Raw genomic sequence first — 23,811 nt, forward strand, 5'->3', positions numbered from 1 at the left:
TTTTTGCAGTATTTCAAAAACATTTTAATACTATTCGGGGTTTAAAACATAACAACACATTGAGACCCTGTGCAAATGATTTCACCCTGCTTAATGCCAATTACTTTTTACAGCCAAGACCATATCCCTGCATAATAATTCAAAAACACAAGGCACTTTGATAGTACAAATTAGTTATTTTGATTATTAACAAGCCCCTTTTTAGATAAATATGTACATTATAATCCCCTATAGAAAAAAATGTAAGCATTGAAGTGTCTGTATGGCAATCGATCCTCCACCCTTTTATGTCAAACAAGAACACATTGAAGGGTTTGATGCCACTTCTGGGAACTGTACCATTAAACTAAAGCTCTGGTTTACTCATATTTACAGAGCAGCAAAGGAGTCAGCAGTTGTACGTGGGGCGCAGGTCTCAGAAGGTAAGTGACTCGTGTAAGGAGGCGTGGCCCTGCTCCAGTACAGAAAAATGTAGCTTTCTTTTTTCTCTTCCTTTCCCTTGTGGGTGAAGACTCATTTAAGTGAAAAGACAAAAGAAACCATTGTACATTTCCTGTCTTGTTACAGTGTTCAGAACAACTGCAAGTGCTTTACATTTTTATTTACATTACATAAGACAAGAGCTCGCATGCTTACATTTTTAACCCCATTACTCGAAACCATGAAAGCCTGTAGGCCCTTCTCTAAATGGTTATTTGACATCTTCAACCCTGAGAAGTGGGTCCACGCCTTGATAGAAAGGAATATGACCCTCTCGATTGAAACTCCACCACAACATTAGAATTAGACATTTCAGATTTTGTTTCACTGGTTTTTTTCATTCTCTAGAATCTCACATTCATCAATTCTTCATCTCATTTTATTCCTCTTAATTTTCTCATCTTTGCTTTCTGGTCTGGGTTAATAATTGTCCGAGCGACAGTAATGCCCTCGGTGGGGTCATTGGCACACAGTGAATCCACAAGGACACTCCACAGACACACAACAATGGCATTGAACACATGCAGCGTTATACCACAAGTTGTATAACTGGCATGGATCTATTTTTTATCCCTCAGGTGCAACATGTACCGTCATTTTTTTAAGCCTTTCCAACTCCCTCATTCATGTTCATACAAGTTCAGTTTTAGGTGAATTGCCCTACCTTTTTCTGTTTGGTGGAACATTAGCCCATGCAGCCAGTGTGCAAGTAGAGTCACAGTTCTTTCTCTCAGTAACCATATACGGTCAAAGTCGTACCAGGTCTTGGCACACAGGCACATTCCAGATCCAATGATTTTAGTTTGTTTTCAGCATTTTCATGTATTGTCTTTCAAGTTTTATAACTTTGCGTGAAAGTCCAGGAAAGGCTGCAATGTTGCGCCACAGAGGTACTGTGATAGTGGCGTTGGCACATATGGATGATGGGTCTCTTTGATCATCTTGCATAAATAGTTTCCATATATAAAAGGTGGCTCCTCCATCTTTCATTATCCCAAGTTATTCCCCATCTGTTAACAGAACAACAGGGGTAACGGTGAGTGCAACAGTGTACGAACTCCCCTCCAGTTTCAGTCTGTCCTTTCCCTCATTATTTTACTGTCAATAGTATGAGGGACATGTTCTTTTACTTATATTTAACCAGTAAACTAGTAAATATAAAAACAAATTTAAAATAGAATAATAATGGATAACAATCATATAGTTGAACTAGACTCGTGAAAATACAATGAACATTAGCTTGTTCACCAACATTTATTTTAACAGGTGAGATGCAAACACTATGTCAACATTAATCTGAATCGTTAGGGAATAAAAACATTGTTTAAATTATACAAACATAATTAATTCTAAAATGATGGAGAAAAATCTCATTAAAACATATGAGCAAATATTTGTACATCTACATTCTATTACTTGTGCAAAAAAACATGTTTGTAATGTTTTAGCATGAGTCTCAACATATCTGATCTTTTTTATGGCTCAGAAGATGCAAAGAAATTGTTCTTTCACATTTTAAATTGCAAACATATACTATTCACACAAGTATACTGTATCCCACTGCATCTGATTAACTCAAACAATACTTGGTTTAGATTTTAAACAGCTGGGTTTTGGTCATGAAATTTAATCTAAACCCATGTCTAAACTGCTTCAGTTGTTTACATCTAACACTGCTTTTGCTTTTATTCACATCTCTTTTCCTTCCACGCTGCAAACATCATCCTTGCAGTGATATACTACCTCAAAGCGGCTGTAGACCTTCTTCTCCTTCCTTAAACTCTCTATCCTCTTCAGTAATCCCTCCCGCTCCAGGACGTTGGTCTGTTGATGCAGGAATCGACTCTTTTTGATGGAGTTCTGTCTCTCCAGCCCCTTGTCCACGGCGCCACTATCTTTGTCTCCTCCGGTTACTTCTCGCTCCAGTCGGTTCTTCTGGCTGTTGGCTGAGATCTGCTCCAGGATGACTTTGGTGTCATCTCGTAGGTTACTACCATAGAGAGCGGAGCTGCCCGGGCTCTGGTATCGAGTTGGGCCTGACACACTGGTTGATGTCTTGTGATTGGCTGTAGTTTGATCCGTAGTGGTAGAAACTCTATCTTTAGCCGATGAAGTTGTTTTTTTGCTTGAATCCTCAGTGATTTCTCGGACGGTGCTCATGCCCCTATCATCTCCGGAAGATTTCTTTTCCTTATCCTTATCCTTTGGCCCCAGGAATCCCTTCAGCCTCTGAGTCTGCTTCTTTAAAAAGTCAAGTGTCTTACCGTCACCCTTGCTCTCACCAAGTGTGTTGATAGATGTACTAGATCCCAAACCTCTTTGCAGTCCTTCCCTGGCTTCGTCACGTGTCAGAGTTGAAGAACTATAAGAGCGACTCTTTTTTAGTTCACTCTTCTCTGCATCTGTAGCGTCTGTGGTCAGAATCTCCTCGCCAGCGGAGATGCGGCGAGGATTCAGTCCTTTGAGCTTCAATGGATCTTTCCTGAAGATCTTGGGTGAAGCGAGGGGCTTGAGAACCTTGAATATATCTTTCCTTTGACCCTCAGACGCACTTTCTTCTTTACGAGGTTGAGTGGCCTCTGAAGGTCTCAGGTGGCTCGCAGAAGGCTTGACGGGGATAATGGGTGGTTTTAAGGAACTAAATGAAGTTTTACGAGTGAGATCTGCCAGTTTTGCAGAGATGTCTGGCTTCTTCGGTTCAGGTTCTGCTGAACTAACAGAGACAGTTGGGCTCTTTAGAGTCATTGTAGCTTTTAGGGGACGTTTATCAAAAAGGTCTGGCTTTTTTTCAGCGGGCTCTGGGGCTTTTAGCGATGACTCCGTCTCCATTTTTGAGGCTTTTCTCTTGGCAGCCAGGTCTTTGAAATACTGCAGTCTATTGGCCGGGTCATTCATGTTCATAGATAATGATGTTGTGACTTCAGATTTCTCAGCAGTTGGTGTCTTCTTTACCTCGTCATGTATTTTCCAAGGTTCCTCTTTTGCTTTCATCTCCTCTTTCATTCGAATCTCCTTTTCCTCTTGCAGTCGCTCTCTCTCGGCTTTTGCTTTCTGCCTCTCCCTTTCTTCATCTATCTCTTGTGCCTTTTCTTTCTCCATCTCATTTATTTTCTCCTTTTCCCTTTCTTTCTCCTTATCTTTTTCTTCAGCCTTCTTTTTCCACTCAAAAGGCTCACGAGACAATGACCTTCTCTTCTCTAAGATCTGGGCCACAATGGAGGAAGTGCGGACTGCGTCTAACTCGTCGTCTTTCTCTGTTGCTGGTTGTAGGCCAAGGCTACTACTGTGGATCTCTGCTTTGGAAGATGAGAATATAAGCGAGGAACGCAGACGAGAGCTACGCTGAAGGAGAGGGTTAACACGTGTACGGAATGATTCATGTTTGGACAGGAAGAGATCTGGAGCCTCCTTTACCTCCACATCTACACCAACCTCCCTTGCTGCACCCCTCTCTGTGTCTCTCTCTTTTTCCTTCTCAGCCTCTCTGGCTGCAAATGACTTAAAGTCAGTCACTGATGGAAGCAGATCCTTAGTTGCTGTTGGGGCAAAGTCTTTACTGTTGCCCTCAGGTAAGATGGGCTTTCCATAACGCGGTCTCTGGAAATCTGGTCTGGGTTTGGGGGGAACATTTGGCGGCTCCTTTGTTCCAAAGCGGGAATGTTCAGTGGAAGTTGACTGCTGAGATGTTGGAAGATCTTCAAATGCATCAGGCCCCAAAGGTTGAGTCAGACCTTCCTCTCCACTGTCCTCATAAGTGCTGAGATAGGATTGGATTCTCCAACTCCTCATGCCTTGCTTAGCACCGTCATCGTCCTCATGCTCTTGATCAGATTGTTTGGCAAACTGTTTCTTCTCTGGTGGGTGGAGCTGCGTGGGTGAAGTCTGGCAGGCATAGGGCTGACCTATGGTCGGCCTTTTATTGCTGAAATATCCTCCATACTTCCCAGCTAATGGAGGTGCCTGGTGTCCCTCAGGTCCTCTCAAGTCCTCAGATGAAAAGTAGCCTCGGCCATAGTTTCCTGCTGGAGGCTCCGGTTCTGAGCGATAGCTTGAATCTGAATGCTGGTCAAAGGGGAGTTGTTGAGACAGACCTCGCAGTCTGTCGTAGTGTCCGTGGCCAGACCCCGGCCCAGGCCCTTCATTGTAGTAATGGCTAGTTTGGGTCTGCTCCCTGTAAGTGAAATATAGTAGTTCTTAATTATTTGATTAAATATGTATTGTGTTATGTGTAAATACATGTACTCAATTAAGTCAATTATAGTTCAGGTTTCAAACGGTTGTAGATATTAAAGGGTTAACTACCTTTGAAAATCTGTCTCATCCAGATTATTCATGACTCTGTGCCTCATGTATTGCCTTGAAGACGAGTAGTTCTCCTGGGTTCCTTCTGCATAGCTGTGCCTCTGGAAGGCGGAGGAACTCAATTCCATTTGTCTGGAAACTATGGATCTCCCCTGGTCCAGGTACGACTGCTGCGGACGAAACTGTTGCTGGGAATATTTTCCAATTGTAATTCCTGCCCCAGGGTCAACGGTTTGACGAAATGGATCGTTCCTTCGGAAAGGAAGTCCAAGGTTACGATCCGAGTCTCCATAGGGGAAGGCAGCGGCAAGCTCGGGCTGCCTGCGGAAACCTATGGGGTTACGTAAAGACTGGGTCCTCTTCAGACCGAACTGGTTGCCCAAGTAAGTGCTGGGCTCAGAGAGAGAAAGTGCTCCATTGGATGGGTCGATAACTAAAGGCTCGGACTGAGCAAAGAGAATGCGAAACTCTTCATCAAAGGTGGCAACTAGCTCCCCGAGGAAGAGGTGGGCGATGCAGCGGTGGATCTTCTCAAAAGACCACATGAAACTGGAAGAAAATGAGAAAGAACGTTGGAGGCAATTAAAGCACTCGCATTTTCAGAGTCATAGGCAAAGGGTGTCTTGAGAATTTAATAAAAATATTATAAATACAACACAATGATCACCTGTAGTTGCCACTCAGAACAGCTTTGCAGTCAGCCAGTAAGAAACGATCCTTCACCTGCCCCTTAAATGATTTCCCCATACGGGAATAGTAGGTTATTCCTGCCACAGTCCTGACTCGCAGCATCTGTAAAAAAACAATTTCAATCATGTTATGGACACATGCACAGCTTAGTGGAAATGAAATGTTAGAAATAAGTAAAAAACACAATAAAAGTCAAAGGATAGCCAACTGGCAGCCCAGTCTTTTGAGGAAGGCAAACTCACAGGATGCATATCCAAGTTGACTTTGCAGTTGACCACCATAGAAACAAAGCTGTGGGCTTCCTGCTCGTCCAGTAGAATGTAAACTGGAACGTGGTGTGCTGCCGCGTCCAGGAGATCCGAAAAAATGTCGACATCTGTGAACGTGTCCATCACCACAGCAATAACCTGCAGCAGAAGAGCAAACACAAGAAAACTAGTTTAGTCAATATTATATTGTCTTTATTAGTTCAGTAATAGAAAGATAAGCTGTCTGTCTTCTTTGTACATGTTAAATACTTTTATGACTGAATACAGGTGAGTCACTATTTTTGTCACAGTTAAAGAGACAGACATGTACTCCTTTAACAAAAAGACAAACATAGATGTGGTTTTTTAAAATGTTTTTTTTTTTCAAATCAAGACAATTGGCATCAGTCTACATTTTGCATGCAACTGTTATTTATTTTAGATTTTTTACAATATCAATACAAAATTAATCTCATTTGTAAGAAAACAGTGCAAAGAAAAAGCGACAAATAAAAACAACTTGTTGAAAGAAGAGGACTTGTTTCAAGGCAGGAGACACAGCCCACCAAACTAACTTGGTTTGACTCACGTTCACTTCATGTAAACTGTATTTTAAAGGCCAGCGAGTTAAAAATGTGTCTGAAAGGGATTGGTGTTTGAAGTTGGCAGTGGAAGATAAAATATGAGATTAAACTAAGAAGGAGATAGCATTACCTACACTGATCACTGCCAGCCCATTATCTCATTTTTTTTTCTTTTTAAGAAATAAAGTTTGATTTGTCCATACTGATAAGCCAGAGAAAGAGGACATTCAGTAATAAGAACTGGTGTGTGTCATTTATTACATTACAGGCGTTTCCCACCCATCCACTCTCAGATTAGCCATGAAAAGGTTTGGACTGTGCTTTGACACAAAAGCATACTTAGCATATTTGTTGTTGTGCACTGAATAAGGGTATGTTTATGACCGGGTCATGCTTTGATCTTAGATTCAGATGCTGCTTTTCTCAGTAATACCAGCTGAAAGCAAACAGGATATGCAAGTTATCTCTTATTTACTTTCCCTTCTACTTACTTGGCGTGCATTCTTGATGAGTCTCCTGGCCTGCTCCTTGATGCTTGGCATGTCTGGGTCGGAGGGGTTGACTAGAGTGGTGACCTCCGTGGGCCCCATGAAGCCTGTTTGCGGTATCGGCCAGCCCAGGTCCAGCCCCGGGGCATCCAGGTCAGACTGCATCGGCCAGTAAGTGTCGGAAGAGCCATCATCCGGCTGACCTCCCTCATGGTATGTCAGCTCTGGGACACTGGAGGCCTGGTTGGGCGTCTGGATTGTGGACTTGATGAATTCAATTTCAGCCTGTGACAAGAAACTGACGATCTCTGCACTCTGGAGGAACTCAAAGTAACCCTGGTGTGAGAGGAGACACACCCAAATCAATTAAACCCACACATCTTTTGAACATAATTATTCATTTGATACTCATTTAAAAAGTACCAGTACAAAACTACAGTTTTACCTGTATGTCATTTTCTATTAGAGCATCAATAGCTAAGCGGTACTCCTCCCGGTAATGAGGAGGCAGGTAGTTTGGGTCGAGGGGGTTATCGCCAACCGAGGAACTCTGAGATCGGTGTGCCATGGTTGGGAAAGGGATGGGGTCAAAGGTCAGGGCTCGGGTGAGAATAGGTAAGTAAGGAGGACTTTGTTCCTGTGCAGAAAAAGAAAAGGACATCATTAGAGGTTTTTAAGAATCTCTGAGCAAACAGTTACACACAACAATATTCAGGGATTCAGTCACATTACTTTTGTAGTTGCAACTAGACAACAAACCATTTCGGCGTCTGTGATAAACAATACTCATAATTCTACCACATATTACGAAGGCTGGTGAGAGGAAGATTGCTTTGTGTCAGGATACACAAGAAGACAGATTACCTCTAACCTTTCACACAAAGAGTCTATTGTTGCAGAGTCAAAAGCTTGCGCAGTAGGTTTAAGTACACTTTTCACATTAGCACACATTTACCGGCACACAATACAATATGGTTATATTACAGCAGACGTTCAAAAGTGACAGATTTCTCCAACCTCTTTTTTTTCCCAGCTAAAAGGGAACGAAACCGAAATAATGCAGTTAAGAAGAGGAATGGTGCAGATTCATCTTTAAATCAATTAAAATATTGTAGCGATTGATGGTTTGTTTTTAATATTGCCATTAATATTATACAAATAAAAAATAGTTGGGGCACTACAATAAAAATGCTGTTGACAACTTATGTAATGTAATAAGTAACTGGATGAACTTGGACAAAAATAATAAAACTATTATTAATAAAGAGCGATACCAAGACATTGTTTGTAACTTCCTCAGACTTTAAAACAGTCAAGCAAGAGAAAGGGATGAATAACAAAGGCATTCAGAGGTGTATAGACAGGTTCTCTCGGCTCAGTTAGCCCTCGTGCTGGTGCGTCACGCTTCAAGTTGCTACTCGGACCTCGTCCTGAAAAAGCTGGTTCAGTTGTAACACACAAATTGACATATGAGACAGCATGACGATGCTGTTAGCTAGGCCGTGACTTGAACTGACTTAATTTGAGATAGTGAAAGGAACATTGTCAATAACAATTTGTGAATGTGCAATTGTTTAATTGAGAAAGAGAGACCCTAAGAGCCAAGTTAAGTATCCTTCACACGATTTGTTTGCAGATGAATCGATTCATTAGATATGTAAAGATGTTTAGTTTAGAATCAAATAAGATAAATTAAGTCATTATTTTAAGTAAATGATCCCTGACTGAGGTCTCAGCTGGATTCAAACCTACAACACAGTCCTGACAGCCGCATACTGGATGGGTCACCTACAAATAAGTTCATATTTTCAAAGTAAGCTGGTTAAACATTTGCACAGTAAATCTCAGGACTATGCATGTGTCCCTCCTGCACATTGTGGCATGTGGTCAATACAATAAGTGTTTCTGACTATGTGGATATATAACCACAGAGAAGCACAGTCTCGGGGACTGTGGTTTATTGAGTTGGAGCTGGGTGCATGGTCAATAAGGGTGTGTGCGACCTGGAGGATGAGAAGTGCTTTAGAAAGGTTGTACCTGCTTTAGAAGTGTGTTACGTGTTTTCTGTCAACTTCCTCACACACTTGAGAGATCGTGGCAAAAGCAAAAGTCCTAACCCGCAGCGAATGGAAGAAGCTGGTTTACTGAGAGGCCTATGAGTCACCGGGTAGCCCGGCCTTGCCTTGCCTTGCCTTGCCTGGGGATAACTTGCAACATTCTGGTCTCTGGTGATTCATCCGCTGGCAAAATGGCTGACATCCTGTTTCCATATTCATTTTGAGCCATAGAAATTGGGCCTTTGTGGTGAGCTGTTCCCATTTAAAAGTTCCGTAGCGGGCAGCGAGCTATGTTTGATGCACATACTGCTCTCATGGAATCATTTTACTCCTGCCAAGTTTCAAATACGGACGAATCCCTACTACTTTTACGTGTTTTGTTTTGTTCATTATTTTAAAGGCGTTTAGAAGCCTGGGGCTTGATGTGTAATCAGGGGAAATATGCTGAGGCAGCGGTAGAGGACGTACTTGAACGACCATAAACTTAGAGGTGAGTGCTTATCATAATGTTTAAACCTTAGGAAAACAGCCAACAAGTGATTTTCACATTATGAAATAGTTAGAAGTAATGTAATGCTTTTCAATTGCAAAAAATAGGAGAAATTATTGATTATTTGAATTATCGATTTATTTTATAATTTTTACTCAAAAATAGCAAAAGATGATGAAAATTGCCACTAAAACCAAAAGATAAACCCATAAAACACAATTGAGGAGTTGAACGAAGGTAATGTTCAGCCGTTTTACTTAAAAAATGTATTGATTGCATGCAAATTGTTGCTGAATAAAAACTCCACCTGAGAGGAAAACAGCAAACCGGTGCAACTCAACCCTGAGGTGAGTATGAGCTGAGTGGGTGACTACGAGGCACAGTAGCACTAAAGATAGTCCAAGACTTTCCTGTTCATCCTGGTGACCTCTGGGTCATGCAGATTGCCATACCAGCAACACAATAACAGCGAGAATAACACAATGTAAGAAGCATGGCAGACTTTCTTCGCCTCACCTGGCCAACTTGTTGGATATTTAAACAAATTATGCTGCTTTGTTTGTTGTTGTAGCAACTGCAGTAAGCATCAAACCGTTGACAGTGACATGATATTGATCTTTTTCTCTCTCTTTTCTCTCTCTCTCTGTTCCTCTCTTACTTAAAGCTTTCTGTCACCCCACACAAGGACAACCGTGGTCTAAAAGCACCACGAACGACGCCTGTTTGAAACACTAAACCACTGTCTAGGCAGGCAACCGACCGCAGCTCTTTAATGCTGATACACCTAATATTCAGATAGGTCCTAATGTTTGCTCACCACGCATGTACATGGCTCATTCTCAGCATTCCTACCATGAGGAGAGGGAGATAAACATAAGTGAAGAGCTGAGGGAGAGAAAAATGTTATCTGTCTCAACATGTGAATAACAGAAACAAGCCTGAGGAGACACAAACGATAAAACTCCCAAAAATATTTTCAATTTTCTCTTTTGCCTTACACATGCACCTGAACACTCCTTGTTAAACAAACACCATGATTGAGCCAAAATACCTCTTCGGTCGATTCATTTTGCGCGATAATTCGGTCTGAATGGAGTAAGAAATGAATACCGAGAAACAGGTTTGGAGGGATGAGCCACTAATCTCCCGATGCTCCTGTCAGGACCTTTCAGTGCCACTTTTGTTATATTAAAAACACACAAACCTCGATTAATGCGAACACAGAAGCCGACTTGTCTCTCTGTATGTCATAACACCAGTTGAACTGACAGTGGGAAGTCCCACAAAAGACTCAAGGTCAGGGGAATGTATACTGCCTGTGAGAACAAATGGCGGCACACATCCTCCCTTCTCCCAACTGTGTTTCACATTGCGGCACTGCTTGAAAAACAGGTCCACTGCAGTATTCGTTGTCTGTTCAAATTGCCTTAACGCATGCAGACCTCTTGAGTGGAAAATCCAACATCAAAAGCTTAGAAATACTTCTACTTTCCATTGTCTCCCTGTAGGAAGCACACTATTGCTCATACATGTTTTACAACCACAAACAATGACGCTGTGTAACATATACAATGCAAACACAGCCATGAATGGGATGCAGTCTTGGCTATATTGCTAGTGTGACAAGATGAAATCTATAATAGTACACATGCAGGGACTTGCCACAAAAAGAGCTGGCGCTACAAACCTTTTCCCCCCAAATTATAAACACATGTTGGATTATTTCTATCCAGTGAGTCACTTTGAGTGAAATGAGGCAAAGTCTGTAAAAGGTGAAGTTTGAATCATTACATTGTTTGTTTGGTCCAAAGCTGCAAACAAATGTAATAAAGACCATAGTGCCTAGAGATCAAAGCCTTTTGAAGACAACAACTGGCTGGTGTCTTGTTTGCTAAACACAAGGCTGCAGCAGAAGGCCATGTATTATCTTATCAATATCTCTAAATTAGAGGGATGTTGTGTTAGCCGAATGACAACCTGCAATCCATATATAGCATTGTGCAACCAAAGCATTGGACACGCTCGTAAAAGTGTCTCCGTCTTTAAAGCATTATTTATTTCCACTATCCCATACAATACAGTGCAGAAAATGCTTTACACAATCGGACCCTAAAAAATGTAGCCGTTTTTGTCTCTTTCTTGAATGTCTTCAAAGGGCAGGAGACACAGCAGCAGTTAGTCAGTGACAGCCAAAGTGGAGTCTTCTGTGTGCTTAGACTACAACAACAATACTGTTCAGGTTTTGCAATGCATAGCAGCAGCTACCACGATAATTAATCCTCTATAAACTTTAGGCTGCTGGTGAGGAAAGTAACCAGCATTTCACTTGTTTACCACACACACACATGCACGCACACACACATTAATGGATTATTGAATAAAATTGAATAGACTAGGCTGGGATACTGGAGATATTACACCAGGAGGGGGCATAGTAGTATTGATTAGAAAAATAGGACATAATTAGGCGACAGCTGGAGGATAATAAAGCAGGTTATGTCCTTACAAAGAGCAAGAAACAGCTCAAATATAGAACAAACCGGATAAAGTAGAGCAGGATACACTAGGACATCGGACAGGATAAAGTGAAATAGGATACATTTAAATTTAAAATATCTTAAAACAGGACCCAATAGAAGATAATACACCCTTGTTTTATTGAATTGTCTTTTGTCCCATGTTGCACTTGCAAACTTCGCCTTAATTTCCACTCCAGTCCATACCTCCAAACTTTGCTGCAGTACTTGTCTCCTCTCTTTGTACCGACGGGTCTCGCTCTCCTCTGTGAAACCGCCGTTGCGCGTCTCTTTCCCGTCGGTATTCCTCTGATCGGGCAACAACTCCACTAAAAAAAAAACCGGTGTGCACCCTCCACTGTCAACGAGCGAGGACAGGCGACGCAGGGCCGCAGGGACTGCAGGCCCGGGCTAATTGCTTCTCTAGGCGGGGTGTGGACCTCCGGAGGCGCCGCCACATCGGGCACAGATCAGCGCGCTGAATGAGGAAGGAGACGCGACTCCGGTGAGGCAGGGCTTTCCCACCGGAGAGACTCCTCCCAAAACTCCCGTTGATCACTGGAAACCATTGGAAGTTCACTCCCAGTGGCGGGCCTAAAAAGTGTTGGCCATTATGTCATGGCTGCTCATTTGGTTGTTTTTTTTTTAAACAGAAGTTTATTCCAACCCTAAATTCCCTAAATTCTCTTAAAATTGATGTTTTTTTCCTGGATGACTTTTTTTTGTGTCAATTTTGTTGAAATAAATCATCTTTTCCCTTAATGTGTACACTGTTTGTCTGCACTTAGTTTGTTTTATTTTGGCACCTTATCTCGTCTTTTGCCACACTATGCTGGCTAAATATAAAATGTATTGGCCCTGGTGAAACGGGATCTACTCCCTACTTTGTATTTGCATGTGGGCAGGTTGACAATACAATGTCCTGGACAATTGTTAAGTGACTGGCAGAAGTAAAGCTGTACTATAAATAAGGCCAGAATAAATGACCATTTCTCAATTCAATACTTTCAGTGCGTCTGGTGGGACCAGTATAGCTTTTGGTGGCTAATGTTAGCTAACGTCAGATGTTGCTTTGTAACTGACATTACATTTTCAGCTTGCTGACTTGGTGACTCTTCTCTTTGTGTGCAAATACTCTTTAGAATTTACAAATGATCCCATAATAATTGCCTCAATTTTAGCAAAAGCTACACGTTTCTGAAACGTTGTGTGCATGCGTCACCTGTTTCTATCTCTGGTAAAACACTGAATCAGCACCCTTATGCACTTCCTCTTTCTGTGGATCCTCTGCTGCAGACCACACTACTCAGTTTCTCCTTCTTTAACGTGAGCTGGATTTGGGAAGCATGTTTTTTTAAAGGCCATAAAGCCACAGTGCAGGTGATACTCAGATTCATTGACACTATTTGTATATCATTTGAAGGAGATATTGGATTTAGACATTTTCCGAATTTTCTCTTTCCTTACATTCATTGATTATGTAATAACGACTGGTAAAGACATCTGTTTCAATCTCTCTCTTTCTTTACTTTTAACTTTTTCTATTTGAGATTCCCTCTGTGTGTTTCACCTGTTCTCAATACACCAGCAAACTTTAAATTTAAACAAAGGCATTTAGGTAAAGTATACGCTGCTCCGCGAGTGTGCATTTTATATGGGCCGTCCTTTGTACTGAAACGTGTCTATGAGACAGAACACACCTTGTTTTATGGCCCTCTGATAGCAACACACACACACACACACACACACAAACACACAGACGTATAATATTGCTGTGTGTTCAGTCCTGCTGAAAGGTGTGGCTCCTGTTTGAAAGCACGTCCTCGTGAGCTGTTATTCACTCAAACGGCAGGAGCCATATTTCTGGGCTCTTTCGTTGCGAGTTTGCTGTCTTTCAATTTATGCAAATGTTCAACTCTCAGCTTGACAAAGATGTAAAATGAGAGTTGACTGTTTGCATACAGCTGAGTAAGTATTACAAGTGACTATGACTGTGTGCAAGGATAAAGAATACTGTGTGTGTGAAATTATATCCGATGAAAGAAGAACGAGTGCTAGTGGAGAGTCTGCTCACAAGCTCTGATCAAAATCATGAGCAGGTATAGAGACGCTGAAACGCAGGGTGCGGTCGGCCCATGGAATGTGCTAAAGGCATCTTACCACACCCAACGTCTTTCTCTCTCTCTTTTTCTCTCTCTCTCTTTCTCTCTTTTTCTCTTTCTCTCTCATTTAGCCTCACTCTCGCTCGGCATCTCGTTCTCTCTCTTCGCCCCCCCCCCCCCCTCTCTCTTTATCACTCTCTCTCTCCCTCTCTCTCTTTATCTCTCGCTCGGCCTCTCTCCCCATTCTCCTCCCTCTCTGAGTCACCTGGCAGTCATTGAACAGGTGTACAGGTCCAGGCAGAATTGAGGCAGCAGCCAAATCCTGGCCTGCATCTCAACATGCCTGGCGGAGGAGGGACGATTTGTATTTAAACAAGATTTTTTAAGTTGGCTGTTAGAGTTCAATGTTGCCAATGTTGTTGCACAAACACAGCCACTGCATTATTAATGCTTTGTACCATCACAAGCCAAAACAGCGTCATTGTCTCCTAATAAACTGTAAACTTAGTGTATTATAATAAATGCTATATATGGTTTCAACTTTCTTTTTCAGAGGATAACTTTGTTGTCAAAGTGAGGCGAAAGATGGGAGACAAAAGCACAATAGTTGGAAAGCGGAGTAGCTCAGTGGATCGGGAGTCACTCAACACCAACAGTTTTTCAGGTTTTGCCTGACTATTATCTCAATTATTTTTCAGAGCAGGCTTTATACTATAGTAGCAGATCAGTTTAGAAAACTGTTTATGTAAAAACTACGAATGTATAGCTGTTGTCCCAGTGCAGATATAATCACGATTTACTTGGGTAAACTGTAATTTACTTCAGCACTGTAGAAAGTTAATACAAAGAGGTCAGTCTGTGAGACTGCTCTTGTCTTCTCTCTCTGGAGCCTGCATCTCTGAGGCCCTGAGCTTTCCCAGCATGCTTTTCTCACGCTGTAATGTCACACCTGAGTATAAGGTGACTCTCTGGAGCCTGGGGCTCTGAGGTCATCTTTACACCACTGTGCTGGGAGGAAAGGGGCACACACATCCACTTCAGCGCTATACAATATATGGGTTGCTATGTATGTGTGTTGGGAGGCGGGGAGAAAGGGTGAGGAGGGGGGGGGGGCAGTGTTGTGTGTAGTTTGACTGTCATGCCAATGAGACAACACTATACATTCTCATTACCACCCTCCATATAATGATATTTCACATTTATATATATACCTGTGTGTGTGTGTGTGTGTGTGTGTGTGTGTGTGTGTGTGTGTGTGTGTGTGTGTGTGTGTGTGTGTGTGTGTGTGTGTATGTGACTAAGAAACCTGATTACCTGATTCCCATTCAGTTGTTACAACAGATAACACCCAGTACCGGTACATCTAAATGAGATTTGTATTTTGAGCCTATCAAACCTGCATGTGTTATCAAATAGATTTGTGTTCCTGCTTTGACCAGAACTTGAGACCTTGTCCGGAGACTCTGACAGGCCTCACAATCAGTTTTTACGGGTGGGGCATCATCATGAAGCACAAACAACTTAGGTAGGTATTATAGCTAGCGTGTGTGTGTGTGTGTGTGTGTGTATGTGTGTGTGTGTGTGTGTGTGTGGACTGACAGCGTCGCACATACCTGTAACAGGTGTTGCAGTCTAAAGCTATTATTTCCATTCTACTGTAATGAGGTATAATTATTATCGGAAACCCCATGCAGGATATGAAGACGATGTGAACAACGGTCTGCTTCATCAAACCAGCTTGACATTTAGTGATGTCTCTGTGGCCACTTCAATAGGTTATTATTACTGCCTTTACAACTCAATAATAATAAAGAACTTCAATCAACCACACATATTTCCTAAGAACAAGAACAAACATTATTCCTAAAAAGGTATTTAAATAAAAAATAAAATAATTCACCAAAAAAATAAATAAAGCATCAACTTATTATTGGCATTTGAGCTTCATTTTGAACCTCATCAAACAGGACAGCATGTGCTCGAGGACGTAAAGGAGTTGTCTTGGCTTTTACATCAAGTGTATATGTCAAGAATGTAGTTGAGGTTGAGACCAAACATTAAAGCAATTAACAATGTCCTATAGGTTTAGGTGTGAACAGCACTTCAGAGTTACATTAAGAGATCAAAGACAGTTTTACGTTAAATAGAAAGATGACATAAGTGTTTGCACTAATAACATGGGCTTTAAATTTCCAAGAATGCCATGTGCAGTTCTAAAAAAGGAATAGTAGACTAACAGGCAGACAGGACTGATAGAGGCGTAAACATGTCAGTCACCAAACAAAACAGCCTGACAAAGCAGTTTAGACTCAGTAGGAGGCCCATGTTTCAGACAAACGCTTCCTGGTTACCACAAAGAGCAGAATACAACCTAAATATAAAGTTAAGTAATAATCTGAAGTGGGTTTTCATTTATTTAAATACATCTATTAATAACACTATTTTAACATTCATCTTGATATTGTTTTACCTAATATAACAAAGATATGAATTAACGATCACACACAGCAAAATCAGGAGTGTTAATTTTCCAGTGAAAAATATTTTTCGTTAATCACTGTTTTTTTTGGGTGTTCATTAAGCATTAATAGTGCGGAAATAGCTCTGGTAGCGGATGTGTGGTGTTGAGTCAAGTGTGGTGTAACATGATTTATTTGTCAATGAGTCTGGTGGCTAATAGCTAGCTAGCTAATACAAATGTGGTTAACATGCTAGCTAGCTAACTAGCTAGCAAGTGATTAACATTATTTAATTAAAGGGCATTTTCTTTGGTAGGATGTCAAATATATTGCTTCACTAAGTTTGTTTCAATGATATTTAGATGCCCAAAGTTAAATCGTGTTGCTACACAGAAGTTAATTATTGTCAACAAATAAATGAGCTGTAACTAATATGATTAGCTCATATAGGTAACTGCTAATCTCGCTTTAGCTCTCAATCAACGTGTTCTTAACTATGCCTGCTTTGAGGTTGAAGAGAAGAGAAATAAGTCACAGGTCCAAAGGCCAAAACAATGATTAGCCTTTTTTGCGCTTTGATAAAATGTAGCGTTATGTCACAATATTTAGCGAACAGAAACGCAACTATATAACATGACAGGCGCCACTGACGTTACTAGCTTCACTGTGGTCTCCAGCGCTGAGCAGGATTATGACGAGTGGTTTCCAGTCGTCAGCTATTGAAAGTGTATTATTTACTTAATGTGTTGCAATGTCATACTTTTAAGAAAAAGGCAAGGGCTTGTGGGAAATCCCTTGATTTATTAAAATACTTGTTTCAACTGTGCACCAAAAGATGCCATCCTTAAGTTCAACTGCACTGTAATTAAACGTCCAATTCAGTTTGTGGCGCGTGTGGATCCACCAGTTGTCCTATACTGCCCCCTACTGGACTGACTTTAACTGCACTTGAATTCGTTAACTGGGACTAAGTACACTTGCAACAATGTTATCGTAAATTAAACAGAAAATACAACAGTTAATACAATTCATGGACAGACAATCTACGTATCACATAAGCATGAGATAAACTGAAAATGTCATTACCAAAATTTTAATTTTTTGTTTGTTTAATGGATGCATTCAACAACATTGATAAAACCAAATATAAATGAGCTTTAAGAGAAATACTACACACACACACACACACACACACACACACACACACACACACACACACACACACACACACATAACATTTCCTGAAGACAAAGGGACTTTCATACATGATGCAATGCCTGTCTATAGCCATCATAATTACATAATACAGTAATGATCTCTGGAGAATATAATAATGATCCCCATTCATGTGTTGCAATGTAGTTGAGCTATCTTGTAAGATTGCATTTTTTCTGCGTCACAGTCACCTGAAGCCGAGATGGAAAATGAAACTATGTTGTTAAGTTTCGTTTTCCGGAGTAAAGGACTCAGGCGGGTATAAATACAGAGAAGTCTGCGTAGCAAGTCAAACGTCGTTTCATCTCACCTTACCACCGATCAATATGAGCAGCTCTACAGGTAAAACATTATGTTTTATGTGTGTCGTATGCAGTAATAAGCTGTGTGCTTCCGTGATTCGTAATATTTGTTTTGATCAATTTGACGCCATATAAACGTCAATATTTAGGGTTTAAAATCGGCTGTGTTTAATATTTTTTATTTTTATTCTTTAAATTACCCTGTTTTCCCCACCTTAATTTCCGTCTAAATGCTAAGAGTTCGGTCATTTTTCTCCAGTGTTGTGACACAGGCACATATATTTGATTGACTTTCCTCTCGTGCAGACTGGGTTCCTTCCTTGTGGACGGAGACCTTTGAGGAAATGCTGGACAATGACAATGAGCTGGACTATGGAGACCAGTGGAATCTCAACTTTAACTACAACCAGACAGAACATGTCACCCAGGAGGAGAAAAAGAGAGGCTGGAAGATCTTCTCCCACTGCAACTTTGGACAGTATGTATTATTACTACATATTCTTAAAGTAACACTATATTTAACTGTAAACTAGTTCAGGTTAAGGAGGATAAGAAAATATTGTAAAAACTGTCTACAGAGTTTCTATTTGTGCAGCTGATCTCTGCATTCTGCATTTACATGCAAAAGCTGCAGAAGCCCATTTTCGCCAGTAAAAGAAAAAAAAAGATGACATAAATGTTTTTTTCCCTCCTGTAATCTCTTCTCTTTTTTTAGTGGGAAATAAGCTTTCATAAGAAACATATTTTGTATCAGATGTGTTCTAGTGTCCATTTGTAGTCTGAGAAGTATTGATTGTGCATGCAGCCTGAAAGGAAAACAAGATATAATTTACCAACAAAGTTATGGGTAGATTGATCCTTCTAAATTTATGTTAGTTAAACAATTGTAAAACATTCATCTTGGCAAATTTTATTTATTTATAATTGTACTTGTATTCTATTCTAGATTCATATTTCTGACTATACTTGCTTTTGTTTTTTAAATTTAATTTATCTTACAAAGCCCATAACTTGCCCATAGATCTGATTTTGATAATTTACAGCCTATATGTTGTCTTCTCTTTTCCCCACAGGTTTAAGTGTGCATCTTGCCAAAAGACCTGGTCTTCAGCACGGGTGACGTTGTTGTTTCGTTACCGGCTGCAACGTGACCGGGGGACTGTGATCATGAGGCCCTTCGGACAGGCCTGTCGCAGTTGCCAAGACGCTAGTTTTCATCGCCCTGGTTTTTCCCAGGATGAGGTGGAAGAAGCCTTGCTCAAACTGTGCGCCAAAATCCGGAAGAATTGCTACGGAGAAGAGGATGACAGTTATTGTGGTGACGGTTCAAATCAGCCCAAGAAAGTTACCAAACCTCATGTTGCAGAGTTGTGTGAGGCATGCGAACAGGGCATCTGCTGTAAGTAGGGTGATGAGAAGAGTGAGACCGATGCAGAGAAACTGATAGTGACTGGCTGGCAGGTTGTGTGCTGATTGGCTCAGATGTTCCTTTTCAGTTTGTACGACCCTATTTTCCTATTTTGTAAATGGCAAATTTCGTTGTTAATGTTGTGTGTGTGGTTTTTTTTTTTACCATCAATAATAATACAATTGTTCTCTTTTAGCATCAACACCAATAATGAAATTGTTCTTGTAAATGTATATAAAAAAGGTTTTGCATTTTTGTTCACTTTAAATTATCGCAATTTGATCAGTATCATGTAGTCATATTCAGTTTTCAGCTGCCTACAATAATAATAATAATAATCCAATTGTTCTATTTTAGCATCAGCACCAATAATCAAATTCTTCCTGTAAATATATATATTAACCATTTTTCTTCACTATTAATAAAGTTTTGTTTCAACATGTGTTGCTTAATGGTTGTTTAAATTCTCTCAATTTGATCAGTATCATGTAGACATATTCGGTTACATATATATATATATATATATATATATATATATATATATATATATATATATATATATATATATATATAAATATATATATGTGTGTATATATATATGTATGTATATATGTATATATGTATATATATATATATATATATATATATATATATATATATATATATATATATATATATATATATATATATATATTCAGTTTTCCTTCTAAAATGATTTAGTTGATGTGGTTATATACAACTCATCTGTTATAGCAGCTAAAATACAACTTTTCAAAAAGGTTACAATATGATAACAACGTCTCACAAAACGACCCAAGACAACCGACCAATCGGGTGAGACATTTGGTTCCGCGCATGCGCAGTGCGCTTTTCTCTTTGGCAGCCACAACAACATACTGAAGCGATCTAGTCAGTCTCGCCCCTCCGCTCTCAGCAGCAGCATCATCGTCCCCGCCGGGTCCGGTGGCAGAGAGGAGAGGATGGTCCAGTGGAGGAGCAGCCGGGGATGCGAATGACAGTGACGTGATTATGGCCCTCGATTTACGCAAGTTCCCGAGCGTACGACTAGCGATCAAGTGAGAGGACCGTGTAAGTAAAACGGCGGAGATGTAATGTTGTCCTGCGCGAGGTGTTTGAGGCTAACACAACGCGCTAACCTGAGGGAGGCGGTTTGCTAGCTTCGGTCGCGGCTCCTTTGGGTGTTAACGTTCACCCACCTGCCCGTCGCCGCCGAGGGGGAAACGTTAGCACCCAAAGGGTGAGCGCCTTTTATCGGCAGCGTTTCGCACAACCTCCACCCGACGCTTGCTTCCCGGTCGTGTTGGTGATTCACTGACTGTCAGTGAGCTGAACAAAGGAGCTTTAACCGAGGGGCCGCATGGACAGAAACAAGCAGAGAGAAGTCTGCTGCTGTTTGTTTTGTGCGCTATTTCATGCTGACACACTTCTTCAGGGATAACCACACGAGGTCTGACCTGAATATGGAGCTAAATGACGGTGACCCAGCTAATTTTGGGGAATGCCGAAGTGCTATAGAAGTAACTTGCCCTGCACGTCACCGTGCAGCTCCTGCCCGACTTCAGCTCCCCGAGAGAAGTTTGATATCTCTTTTGACAACCTGGTTTCGTCAGTTTATCCAGAAGCAATCGTGATCCACCCGCACTCTCCTGAAAACATTACAGGCACAATAGTGGGTTGTATCTGTTAATAACAATATAGCAATCGAGGAGTCGCTTTCGATGTGTCTATAAAGCTGCTGGCAGTGAGTGCTGCAATACTCCATGTACTTCAGCTGTAGACGAGCTGTACTGTTAAAACGTATATAGATCTGAGATACAGTATATATCAGTATAATAATGTATTGATATGACTAAAATCCATTATTATTGTCATTAGACCTGAAAGGATCAGTCAGTTAGTTGAGTGGTAATTTGCAACTATCATTAAAGTAATGCATTACGCATAACTGAAACACTCTCAGTTTTCTTAAAAGTGCACATTTGCTGCTTTTTGTTTTATACTACTGTCAGCTTAATATCATTAAGTTTTGGACTGCTGGCATTCTTCACCATTTTCTGACATTTTATTGCCCATCAAATGAAGCATTTGTTAGATTTTCCTACATTGAAAATAATGGATATTTATAGTGCTAATCTATTTTCTTGATTTATCATAGTTTGTCTATAAAATATCAGAAACATAATTTCCTAGAGCCAAAGCTGATGTATTCTAATGTCTTCGGTTCAAGCAACAATTTAAAATGATGAAAAAAAGTAATTTAACAGTTGCAGATTGATTTTTTGACAATGTATTTATTGACCAACCATTAAAGTTCTAACCGTGTGTGTGTATAGAAAAGTACAAAGACAATCTTGCCCAAAATATCATCATAAATTCTGATATTGCTTGTAATGTGATCGCTAGCTGAGTTCTTGAGAAACCAAGACTGCCATGACTTACATTTTTGTTAGCAGGAATCATCAGACAAAGAATTCCCGGCAACGTTCATGTGTTAGGGATTCTTGAGTTCATGAGTCATTAAGACTTGATTATCACATTACCTAAAAAGGGGAATACCATATGTTCTTGAGGCTTGTGGTGTGAGTGTAACTTACAATTGTTAATTTTCTAACACAATTGATGAACAAACCTTTGTTGCTGGCTGAACTTAAAGCTAATGAGATGAGTGTCCAGTCAAGGAGTGAACACTACGTCAGCCACCCGACCACAGACTGACGTGTGAGCTCAAACCGCTTTGTAATGGCAGATGATTGAACTGTCACTGCCGAGTGCGAACCTTACGTTCCCTGGAATTCCAAAAGTTCCTCCATGTCCAGACTTCCTGTCCTTATTTAGTATGAGACAGAGCGTGACTGGCGGAGATACACAGAGGGGTGATGTGAACTGGAAGTAAACCAGTGTGCACAAAACAGAGCGCCAAGCAGACATACTGACCTAATAACTATAGTAACCCCCCCGACCTCCTTTCCCACCACCACCCCTTCTGATATAAACACACGAGGTCCGGTCTACTGCATGCATCATTGGAGCAGAACTTAAAATATGTTGGCTATTATTCGCCAGTGGTTGCAGCTCTGCACTGCCCATATGCCTCCGTCTGTCAGTGCGTGTTTTCCATGTATGTGTCCCTGTCTGTCACTGAATAGAAATGGGAGGTAGAGAAGGGGAGGCCACGTTATTCAAATGTTCCAGAGCTCGGCCAGTCAGCGGCCAACTGTAGCCGCGCTAAAAGAGGCTCTTTGTGAGGGCCAGACAGATGGCCATAGAATGAAGACTGTAATGATACCCTCAACGGCCCAATACACACATGCACTCTCATACAGACTCCACTCATTACAGGATGTAATGTTGTGTGTTACAGACGGGACATATTGTGTGTGTCTAAGAGACGAAAAAGAGGGAGAGGTGGGGAAGATGAGGAAGGAAATGAATCAGAACACACTGATTTGAAACTGACTTGAGTACCTGCAGCAGGTTAATCAGCTGTTGCTGGAAGAGTAAACTCAGCCATAGCTGCAATTCTTGTGATTCGTTGGTTGAGTAAAACTGTTTTTGTCCAGGATATTAGTGCTGCATGCTTTCACACACACTCAGACTCTCATATCTTCAGTAGCAGACAAGCATGTAAACAGTCTAAAGTATGCACATTCTTCACAAAGGAAAGCTAACTGGACTTTCAGTGGCCAGCTGTGGTAATATTGACCATGCCTTTCATCAACTGACTAACAAATCAATGGCTTGGGTATCATTAACCTTCCCGTCTCGCCTGCCCTCTTTATAATTATCTCTCTGTCTTCCTGGCTTCTTTCTTCCGCTTCTCCTTTTTCCCCTCTATATCCGGTAAGATAGCATCCTCGCCACAGCACACCAGTGAATCAATGGATGGACTGATTGATTGATGCTGCTTCACTTTCTGACTCCTGACACCCTCTCCCCCAACCTCCTCCCTGCTCATTCTAATTTTCAAATTCTTTCCTCTTCTTGTGTTCAACTATTCTTTTCCTCTAATCAATCTTCTCCCCTCTCTTTTTTACTTACAGGGTAGGAAAACACTGAACCATGTTGATCTAAGTTGTGACCTGTGGTGAACGGGGGAGGAGGAAGAGGAGGCGCAGGCAGGCAGACAGACAGGCATCTGCCGCAGCTCCCTTAAGGCGGCCCTTTGCAAGCTTGAAGCCATGGGCAACACAGCCACCAAGTTCCGCAAGGCTCTGGTGGGAGGTGACGAGGCCCTGGCCTGGCAGCTGTATGAAGGCAACCCTCAGTTCAGGGACAGCCTGGACCCGAATGCATCGTACGGAGAGCAGTACCAGCACAACACGCCCCTGCACTATGTCTGCCGCTACGCCATGACACGTCTACTAAGGTAAAAAAAAAAGAAGGTTTTTGTTGAGAATGTCACAGCTTCAACAATAATGTTTAAAACTGTGACTTTTTGTTAAGCAGTTA

General features: G+C 41.1%; 3 protein-coding genes across 5 annotated transcripts in view; 2 read left to right on the top strand and 1 right to left on the bottom strand.

Annotated features, from left to right (window-relative positions):
- Positions 1-46: 46 nt before the first annotated feature.
- fam83hb (family with sequence similarity 83 member Hb) lies at positions 47-12,469 on the bottom strand. Of its 2 annotated transcripts, XM_068576233.1 has the most exons (8): positions 12,063-12,469; positions 7,238-7,429; positions 6,796-7,128; positions 5,715-5,879; positions 5,450-5,574; positions 4,783-5,331; positions 2,224-4,651; positions 47-1,490 (listed from the first exon to the last, which is right to left on the bottom strand). In XM_068576233.1, the coding sequence occupies exons 2-8, from the start codon at positions 7,358-7,360 to the stop codon at positions 1,470-1,472; spliced, it is 3,744 nt and encodes a 1,247-aa protein (XP_068432334.1). In that variant the 5' UTR covers positions 7,361-7,429; positions 12,063-12,469; the 3' UTR covers positions 47-1,469. The 2 variants fall into 2 exon arrangements, with proteins under 2 accessions (XP_068432334.1, XP_068432333.1); XM_068576232.1 differs by lacking the exon at positions 47-1,490 and having other exon boundaries at positions 2,170-4,651.
- A 5,432-nt stretch (positions 12,470-17,901) lies between these two features.
- LOC137785075 (receptor-transporting protein 3-like) lies at positions 17,902-19,717 on the top strand. The gene is made up of 3 exons (XM_068576111.1): positions 17,902-17,973; positions 18,240-18,411; positions 19,007-19,717. The coding sequence occupies exons 1-3, from the start codon at positions 17,958-17,960 to the stop codon at positions 19,338-19,340; spliced, it is 522 nt and encodes a 173-aa protein (XP_068432212.1). The 5' UTR covers positions 17,902-17,957; the 3' UTR covers positions 19,341-19,717.
- Positions 19,718-20,290: 573 nt separating this feature from the next.
- Positions 20,291-23,811, top strand: part of LOC137784770 (ankyrin repeat and IBR domain-containing protein 1-like) — a 19,305-nt gene continuing 15,784 nt past the window's right edge. For both annotated transcript variants that reach the window (XM_068575674.1, XM_068575675.1), the window contains exons 1-2: positions 20,291-20,430; positions 23,403-23,728. In XM_068575674.1, coding sequence (XP_068431775.1) covers positions 23,541-23,728 — 188 coding nt within the window. In that variant the 5' untranslated portion in view covers positions 20,291-20,430; positions 23,403-23,540. The remainder of the gene's footprint in view (positions 20,431-23,402; positions 23,729-23,811) is intronic.

Source organism: Clinocottus analis, unplaced genomic scaffold, assembly GCF_023055335.1.
Source record: "Clinocottus analis isolate CAN_PGR_092001 unplaced genomic scaffold, fCliAna1.0.p SCAF_14, whole genome shotgun sequence".
Lineage (NCBI taxonomy): Eukaryota > Metazoa > Chordata > Actinopteri > Perciformes > Cottidae > Clinocottus > Clinocottus analis.

What these genes read in the sequence shown, in the direction of transcription:
- fam83hb (XM_068576232.1), bottom strand. Translation starts at nt 7,360, where the DNA reads ATGGCACACCGATCTCAGAGTTCCTCGGTTGGCGATAACCCCCTCGAC. An exon ending in TAATAGAAAATGACATACAG is followed by an intron (nt 7,129 to 7,237) that starts GTAAAACTGTAG and finishes CTCTCACACCAG; the next exon opens with GGTTACTTTGAGTTCCTCCA. An exon ending in TCAACTTGGATATGCATCCT is followed by an intron (nt 5,575 to 5,714) that starts GTGAGTTTGCCT and finishes GTTTTTTTACAG; the next exon opens with ATGCTGCGAGTCAGGACTGT.
- LOC137785075 (XM_068576111.1), top strand. An exon ending in TCCCACTGCAACTTTGGACA is followed by an intron (nt 18,412 to 19,006) that starts GTATGTATTATT and finishes TTTTCCCCACAG; the next exon opens with GTTTAAGTGTGCATCTTGCC.